The sequence below is a fragment of the Poromitra crassiceps genome (assembly GCF_964638095.1).
Source record: "Poromitra crassiceps genome assembly, chromosome: 6".
NCBI lineage: Eukaryota > Metazoa > Chordata > Actinopteri > Beryciformes > Melamphaidae > Poromitra > Poromitra crassiceps.
In genome coordinates, this window is record NC_139627.1 from 4068790 (window position 1) to 4078747 (window position 9958).

General features: G+C 40.8%; 1 protein-coding gene across 1 annotated transcript; it reads left to right on the forward strand.

Annotated features, from left to right (window-relative positions):
• Positions 1-3220: 3220 nt before the first annotated feature.
• On the forward strand, positions 3221-9654 carry alx3 (ALX homeobox 3; the record flags this gene model as incomplete). The annotated part of the gene is made up of 4 exons (XM_083639367.1): positions 3221-3578; positions 7457-7731; positions 8753-8878; positions 9307-9654. The coding sequence occupies exons 1-4, from the start codon at positions 3233-3235 to the stop codon at positions 9652-9654; spliced, it is 1095 nt and encodes a 364-aa protein (XP_083495493.1). The 5' UTR covers positions 3221-3232.
• Between the last annotated feature and the right edge of the window lie 304 nt (positions 9655-9958).

Here is a 9958-nt window from a genome sequence, read left to right on the forward strand (position 1 = left end):
TTTGATAAATGCCGGGCGACGACCGAGGCTTAAGTTCTCAGGGAGGGAGTGTGCTGCTGAGAGCGAGGGGAGGGTAAGAGGTGCCACTGTGGTTGTAATTAACATGACAGCCCAGTCACTTTTTAGCCCCTATACACTCCCCTGACCCAAGCATGCTAATCTAAGTCATGTTACACATAAATGTCATTATGCCTTATGTCAAAGGACACAAATCATTTTCACCTTAAAGGAACACTCTGCCCATTTTCAACCAGCTTTGTATCATTAGAACATCAGTAGTATATCAGAAAACTGTAAACTGTTTTGAAGTCTGTCATTTAATTTGACAGTTATTGAGTGTTAAAGTGTGGACCAGTGACATCACTGGTCCACACTGACTCAAATTAACAAATTAATAACTCATTAACTCAAATCAACTCTCAATAACTGTCAAACTAGATGAACGATGAATAGTTTGACAGTTATTGAGAGTTGATTTGAGTTAATGAGTTATTAATTTGTTTGTTAGTGTGGACCAGTGATGTCACTGGTCCACACTTTAACACTCAATAACTGTCAAATTAAATGACAGACTTCAAAACCGTTTACAGTTTTCTGATATACTACTGATGTTCTAATGATACAAAGCTGGTTGAAAATGGGCGGAGTGTTCCTTTAAAGACGCTTTTTTCCACTGTAAGCTGCCATGTCTTTGGAATTTGTGTCCAACATGCTGATGAAGACTTGGATTTTCATTTTGTTCACAATTACTTTTTTTTTTTTTTTACTTAGTTTGAGAACAATATAACTAGTTATTAAACTGCATTAGAAAAGTTAGTTTTTGTTAAGTTATAATAGTGTAATTTCTTTTGAACACACACATTTTGATAACAGTCCCCAATATTGAACCTGTCCTGAGATCGGGCATAATTTGTATAAAAAAAAAATCAATGCAAGTCAAGTCAGTATTTGGGCTCACAGGAGCCATCATTCAAATGCAACCTTAACAACTCCACATGAGTTGAACTTGCACAGCCTCTTTTGCTACTTGGATCTGTGACAGTAATATGTGCACTGTCGACACTTTGACGTTTCAGAACCCAAAATGGAATCAAATGAGCCTTATTGCCCCTCTCCACCCAAATGGACCTCATGTTTACACACTTGTCCATCAGCTGGGCAGCAGGCGGCCTCAGGTATCCAGACAGATTGTGAGATGTCCTCAAAACCAGTGTTACCGTCTCCGAACTTGGTAAGTGCACTGTGTTTAGACGTGCTTTGACCAGATTGGAGATAACATGTCAATATCAACAGCCTTCAGAGGCAGCCTTTAATCATATACTGCTGAGTCTGTCTTATATGCATCCTATAGGATTCAACTAGGCTACATGTCAATGCTGCAATAGACATATTATTTTGTTTAAAAAATGAATAACGAACTTGGTGCTCTGCGCCACAGAGAACATAGCCTCATGATTTAACTGTGTTTACTTTAAATATAGTAGTTTTTTTTATATTTAAGGAGTAGAATGAAAATAAATATCAGATCAATTAAAGGAAAATTAGATTTAAGAAGAAAGTTGTTTATTGATAGTGGAAAATGTTATGACCATCTTGATTAAGGATTGTTTTGCTGTTTCTATCATTTCTGAAAGATATTATTCAGTGTTCCGGTCCGGGCATCAGCGCCACAGTTGTTAAACGACAAAAGAAGACAAGTGACATGAATAATATCGGCCTTGTACTTCAGACGCATCGGTAATAGGCTAGCAACGAAAATGTTGTAGGCCTATTTAATTGGTTTGCAATATGAATGTTTACTCTATTCCAAGTTTGATTTTGCATTCTGAAGTTTATAGGATGGAATAATCAGTTTGTTTGGATTCATCATTTTAAAATTAAAATCATTAGCTAGATAATAAACTTCTAAACTAAACACTAAACGCTATAGCCAATATTTTAGACGCAATTTATTTTTTGCGGCCTATAATTAAGGCTATAATTAAGATTGTGCATAAGATATAGGTTAATACAAACGTCAATCAATAACAACTGAGCAACTAAATTAATTTATTAAGACACCATCCTTTTACGGGGGATTTCTTTGAATGTTCGGCGTGGTTATTATTCAGTTTAGGCCCATGCATATGCGTTATCCTTTTTGCGTCGGGTTTTGAGTCTCATTTCTGAAATGAGCTTGACCGCATGCCGCTTTTTGAACGTGCAACTTTTATTTGTTTGCTAAATGTAATTTTCTCTCTCCACATTTGTTTAATGTGATGATGCGATAGAATTAGATTAGTCTTTTGGTTAAAATACTCAAAGATGTTATTGGCTTTTCTTCTTCTTTTTGTTGGTCTCAGTTTCGAGTTTTCATGCGGTATTGTTTGCCCGTGCCTATACCTCCTCCCATGTTGTTTTCAAAATTAAATGGAAACACACTTGAGCATGGTTTAATCAACAATGTATGGGGAAGGGGGGGGGGGGGGGGGTTTATAGGAAAAAATGAATCTATGCATCTATCTGTGCATGCAGACCAGACATCTTAAGAAAATGCAAGAAAGTCTGAAAATCCTTTACAGCATCTAACCAAAATAAAAAATGTTTTAAACCATTAGTGAATGTATCCAGATTAAAACTAAATAATAATAATTAAAACAATATATATTTATATATATATAAATATATAATAATAATAATAATAATAATAATAATAATAATAATAATAATAATATGATAATAATAATAATAATAATAATAATAATAATAATAATAATAATAATAATATAATAGAAAGGCTCATCTTGTCATCAGTGAAAGTTTCGTTAAGTTTTTCGTAATGTCGTGCCTGTCGCACCCTGCGCCTGCCGTTTGTTTTTGGTGATGTAATATGAAGGTGGAATTAAATGGTTAATTGAGGGACAGAAACCACACGTGATTGAATTTTTGGCAGATTATATCAGACTGCTGGACTGCTGTCACAATGCGCGCACGCACGCGCGCGCATGCACGTACACACACACAAACACACACACACACACACACACACACACACACACACACACACACACACACACACACACACACACACACACACACACACACACACACGGTTTCACGGGTCTTTGTTTCTGATCTGCTAAATCCCACCCACTTGACTTGAACAGAAGGGGAAAAAACGTCTGGGTCGCCCCTCACTCTGCGCCCTGCACACTATAGGCGCCCAGTCATTACTGCGTGCTGGAGCCGTAAGATGGAGTCGGAAAGTTGTTTGTCTTTCTCTTCGCAGACGAGCAGGACGCCAGAGGACTCTCCGGGAATCGAACATGGCTCAGGCTCCTTTTTGCCGTGCGACGAGCTGCACAAGTGCTCCCAGCACCTTCCTCTGCCGCCCCGCCTCAGCCTGCGCGCCGGCGGGGACTTCTACTCCTCCACCATGGGGAGGTTTGGAGACGCTCCTGCGGACTTTACGCACGGCGCTGCTGGGGCGAACCCCCCCTCCTCACCGGCCAAACACAAGTACTTGGACAATATCAACCAGGATCAAAAGGGGAGAGCAATAACGGGGAAGCCGACGTTTTATGAGAGCAACTCGGAAGGTAAGCTAAGGAAACACTGGAAAACCACAGAGTAACCTTATAGCAGTAGGAGCAACAGCAATATTAATATATCCTAATAGTAATAATAACAACAATAATATTGATGATGATAATAACAACAACAACAACAACAACAACAACAACAACAACAACAATAATAATAATAATAATAATAATAATAATAATAATAATAATAAATAATAATAATCAGTATTTTGTTTGCTTGTTACTGTAATTTATTCCTCTGAGCTAGATTTGTGTTTTTATTGAAAATAACGCACATATTTGCCTGGCAAATCTGCAGATTTTTAATAATAATAACAAAAAAAATGTTTTGAAGTTAATCCTGGACCCAGAAAGAGCTTTAAAATGTCCCCTGTCCTTACAGAAATAACATGCAGGATTTTGTGTGAGAAAGATTAAAAGGGCCAGAATTGTAATACTTTGTGAGAAAGTTTAAGCGACACAAATTTATTTTCCAAATATTTTCCAGAAGGCCTAACCCATTTTACATATTTTGTGAACTATTTTCACATAATTAGATTGAGGGAAACACAATACAATTTTACTGGCATGATAAAAATGTCAGCAAGTTTTCCCTGCACTTGACACTCTTCAGTCAATTAGGCTTGATGTAGAGTGAGAGAGGTTAAAGGTCAACCTGGCAGCAAGTTGGGTGTGTCATTATTAGCCTTTTAGGCCAAATCCGCCATTGGCCAACACTCTCCAGGCATGAAGACATATTTCAACCAGGCAATCTCTATATCTTATGTACTTAATTTGCATTTTTTTAGCACAATAAGACATGACATAGGCGTATTGTATTTATGAATTCTGTGATAGCTGGCTTACTCCAAGGCTGTCAGACATAATAGTGAACAAATTATCACCTTGTGAAGAGAACTAACTGTTTGAACCGAAGCCTGAAGCAATGATATGCTCTTTAATTTATTTATTGGTGTTGATCATCCTGCAGAGGAACAGAGGAAGGGATGTGCTGATACAGTCTTTGTGATATCTGTGTCCAGAATAATATACAGCAGCTTGTTTATGTTCCATGCATGCCAAAGTCAGCCAATATAATTTTTTTGTAATTAGTTATGACTATAGTGCAGTGCCTGTTAACTATATGAACTATCTTATTTGAAAATGGCCTTTTCTTGACTTTTCTTTCAAACCCTTTAAATAAGAAAAAGGCATGATGGATCACCCATCCTCTTAGTCTCTCTCTCTTCCTCTCTCTCTCTCTCTCTCTCTCTCTCTCTCTCTCTCTCTCTCACACACACACACACACACACACACACACACACACACACACACACACACACACACACACACACACACACACACACACACACACACACACACGCATGATCCTCATGCACATCCAATTGTACAGTGTCAATTTAGTTTTACTGACTTACTGAAATATTTACAGTCGTATAGGTCTTCATGCCTATATATAAATGTATACATGTATATACACACAGTCATACGTATATTGGTATGAGTGTGTGTGTCCACTTGGTCCTTCAATAGTGAACCATTTAAGCGGTTGGGACTCGGACACCTTCAAAGGCAGACACATGTATGTGAAGGTTAGTCATGAGAAACCCTTCAACCTTCAACCTTCTTCACATTTTCATTACATTTTATTTTCCTTTTACAATCAACTTTCATATAGCTTTTACAAATTGCAATATAAAGTATTATCTACAATTTTATAAAAGTCTTTCACAATGAATTGCTTACTTTTTACTAAAACTCAGTGCCGCAATATCTCTAAGAATATGGGGCTAAGAGGTCAAAATAGTGTCTTCTTCTTGCAATTATATGGGGGACTTTCATCATCTGAATGGCTTTATTAAGGTGCTATAAATGCTACTAGAAACATATTACAAACAAAAATATGATTATTCCTCATATATATATATATATATATATATATATATATATATATATATATATATATATATATTTCCACAACTACTACCCTGTGATGGGAACAGAAGGGACATTCTATTCAAGTTCAAACTTATAACTTAGAGGCTTAAAGTCACCATTATTTACATTATTGGTTTGGGAGATAACTACAGAAAATACATGGAGCACCAATAACTTTCAGAGCCAAGAAGAAACACTTTCTTCAAGTTCAAGTTCAACTTTATTGTCATAAATAACAATGACATTCTTATGCTCTGGCTCTCTCTGCATCTGAAGCTCCATTTTGCCCACAAGCTAACTCTGAAAATCAATTTTTTTAAATAGTGTGTGTAGAAGAACTTATAGCTACAGAACAAGAGGTCAGGAAAAGAGCGGCTCCAATTTCTCCATGACAATGTCAGTATATTAAAATTACTCCATTCTCTCATGATATTCCTGGCAAGTTTTGTACATTTTGAATGTATCCTCTATATGTCCTGCACTGCGTTTCACATAGCTCTCCAGTTACACTGCTGTGCGGGGGGAGAGAGCGGATGTGGGTTCTTGACAGGGTAAAAGCTGTACGATGTCCTGTGGCCCCATAGTTTGCAATCTTGACAGAGAATATTTTCAGCATGAACTGTGGTGTGAGGTCGTATCTAATGGACACGGGGAAATTAATGTTGCAAGGAAAAGTGCTCTCGGTTGGGGCCAATATTGAATTAAGAGAATAGCAAAGTAGTGTTTGGGCTCTCCCCTGCAGATACGGAGGGAGAATTGACTCTGGAGCCCCGGCTTCGACATAATGAACACGGACAACAACATCCAAACACTGCAGGAGGGGAGCAGCGCTCTGTCAGAATGAAGGAAAATAATGGCCTTCGATTTCCGCTTGCTGCCGTGCACATACAGAGCAAAATGTGACTAATTAATTAAACCAATCAGATGCAGTGTCAGATAGTATTTTCCCAGTGCTATATCACTTTTCGTGTGGATATTTTGATAGGGTCCCAAACATTTTCACTGAATAACATATATATTTTTTACAATAACATACACATAAAAAGAGGTCTGTGAAGCTAAAACTCCTGAGTCTCCTTATTGGTTTGTGGCTGTAATTCAAAGCAAATTTAGGTGAGCTATGGAGGCAGACACCCACCAGGCCCACTCAGTGTATGATGGTGTGCCTGGGCAAATCTAATTAAAAGGCAGCTCAGCTAAAGGCAAAGGAGAGCGGTGGAGTTCAGCGGTTGTATATTGCTCCTCTCACGCTTCTCACAGTTCAGAGCTCCTCTCTCGGAGTCTCGTTGTTTTGGGATCACGGGGAAGCACAGAAACGACGCGGGAAAGATTGCTACTTACTAACAAAACTTCCCCTGCCAGACAGTTAATGATCCCTCCTCAGTCAAGCCCAACCTTTGATGTGATACCCTGCGTATTATTCACAATATAGACTGCCTTTTTTCTTTGCAATTTAGCATTGATGCTTTGATCTTAAAATCTGACTGTTGTGTGACTGTAGTAGACATTATTTTTGATACAGACTTCAAATAGCAATATTGACAATGAAATGTGGGCGGCACAGTGGATCAGTGGTTATAGCTCTGGTGCCGCACAGGTCTGGGTTTGATTCCCCTCTCTGCATGAGATTTTATGTTCTCCTCCGTGTTGGTGAGCATGTGTGTCTCCTCTGGGTGCTTCGTTTCCTCCCAGATTCCAAAGACATGTTGGAGACCTCAATTGGTATGAATGCGTTTGTCTGTGCGTGCTACAGTATAGCCATATGATGGGACTGAGGATCTGTCCAGAGTGTCTTCCCTGCCTCCCACTCAATATATCGTGGTGGTTGGCTCTCGCTAATCGACGAATGAACAGTGAACAATGCGTACGTTGATACTAATCTTTGTATCTCTTACATGTCTGCCTCTGCGTTCCGTGTGCCCCGCGTGCCTCAGTCAGAGAGAAGGCGGCCTCCAAAGCCATGGGCTACCCTGTGATCGGCACGGACTGTTGTGCCAAGCTGAAAGAGCCAGCCGGCGGCATGCAGGGGGACTCTATCGCCGACTCCATCGACCTGTCGGGGAAGAACAAGAAGCGGCGCAATCGCACCACCTTCAGCACCTTCCAGCTGGAGGAGCTGGAGAAGGTGTTTCAGAAGACACACTACCCGGACGTTTATGCGCGCGAGCAGCTGGCCCTCAGGACCGAGCTCACCGAGGCACGGGTTCAGGTGTGTGTCGTAGGGATGTGACGATAAGTGGTTTTTACGATAACCGTGATCAAATTCCTTACGATATAACCGTATCGTTTAAAAATGTCATTATAAATAAAACCGTGGTACCGTGATTACCGTGTTACCATGATTCACAGTGCTTTGAAAAACATGGTAAATACTGTCCATCATCAACCAAACTTGGCAACCGTCTCAAAGGGTGCAAACGCGCAGCCTTGGAGGAATGATTTCAGTGAGTGTATCAATCCTTTTTGGGTCTGAGTTTTCAATATAAAGCTTGGTGAAATGATTTCTGTGAGTGTATTAGTACTTTTTGAACATTTTCAGCACATTTTAACAAACCGTGATAATATAACCGTGATAATACTGATAACCGTGATAATTTTGGTCACTATAATCGTGATATGAAATTTTCACATTGTTCCATCTCTAGTGTGTTGGCCCAACTGCTGTACACTAAACTTCACATCATTGCCCTTTACAGGATTTTTTCCAGCATAGAGGAATTTTTGGCCCACAAAGAGGTTTTAGCCACCGCCAAAAGCCAAAGGCCTGAGACATTTGAGTTCAGGACGACCATGACTGCATACTAACTCAAAATGAAGCATTTTTACGGCATAATTTTAGAGAATTTCAAAGTTAAAGTTCCACATTTGTACCTTCAAAAGGCTTCCTTTCTCAAACTTGGGGTGCTGTGAAAACACATTGCTCCATAAGTTCTGGCAATGACTGGTGTATTTGTGTTCAGGATAACCCTGACTATATGCTAACCCAAAAGTCAAATGTACGCGCAACAACAGTAAACTTACTGCCATGCATAGTCGCCCCCCAAAGGCCCATTTTGAGCCAGGAAAAACGTTTACCCCCTTTCATTTCACAACTATTATCAAAAGATAATTTATGATCACCTCAATAAGGCAACGTGTATAGTCTTCCAAAAGTCTTCCAAAATAGGCCATTACATTTCTAGACCTATTACACATTTTCTGCCTTTTAATGTCACATTTTTATTCATTAGGTTTGGTTCCAGAATCGCAGAGCCAAGTGGAGGAAAAGGGAACGCTATGGGAAGATCCAGGAGGTGCGCAACCACTTTGCGGCTACATACGATATCTCTCTTCTCCCTCGGCACGATACATACCAGGTAGCTAAGGCCACCGCACTCACAAATCACAAACAACATCATTCATGTTGTACTCGTAGGAGGACTTTATTGCTCCCACTGTGAGGAATTGCTTTGCATGCATATACGGTAGACAGAAACACAGAAATACAGTAGTTGTCCCAGAATGTCTTAATAGGAAATGGTTGCATATCTTTTCTATATAGACCCATGTCACAGCAACCATTTGCTGGTAAAGCAAGAAGTAAAGCATGTGTGACCAATACCATTAATGATGGTTCCATTCCATTTAGGTGTTCAGAGTGGCAGGGCCCTCATTAAATGTTATTGGTTACACCTGCTTTACCTCCTGCTTTACCACCTCAAAACGGCTGCTGTGAAAAGGGCCCGTGGAAATGGAAAGGCCTTTTTCTCACAGTTTCCCCACCCTAACCCCCCTCCCTGTCTAGATGCAGGGCAACCTGTGGCCGGGGGCGGCTTCAGGAGGAGGCGGTGCTTCGGGAGGGGGTTGCGTCCTGGGTGCCGACTCCCTCCCCTCGTCCTGCATGAGTCCCTACACCCACCCCCACAGCAACCTGCCCGGGTTCATGGGCATGCCCGCGTCTCCCAGCCACCCGCACCACCACCACCCGTCGCACCACCCGGGCATCAACGGCCTCTACTCGCTCCACAGCTTCCCGGGAAGCCTGGGGCCCGCGTCCCTGGAGGGGCCCGAGACCGAATACAAGCCCACGGGCCTGGTGGCACTGAGGATGAAAGCCAAGGAGCCAGGCAGCCTCCTCTCCTGGCCCACATGACCACCACAGTGCCAGCTCCCTTTCATGCACTGACTGAGCCAAAGCGTATTACATTCCCCCATATAGACCCTTTTCACAGCAACCGTTTTGAGGTGGTAAAGCAGGAGGTAAAGCAGGTGTAACAATACCATTAATTATGGTGCCATTCCATGCAGGTGTTGCAGTGCCAGTGCCTCGTGAATGTTATTGGTTACACCTGCTTTACTCCCTGCTTTACCACCTCAAAACGGTTGCTGTGAAAAGGGCCTATAGACGTTCATACACAATCCCACACCCACCCTCAGCATATGAGTCCACTGTTTCC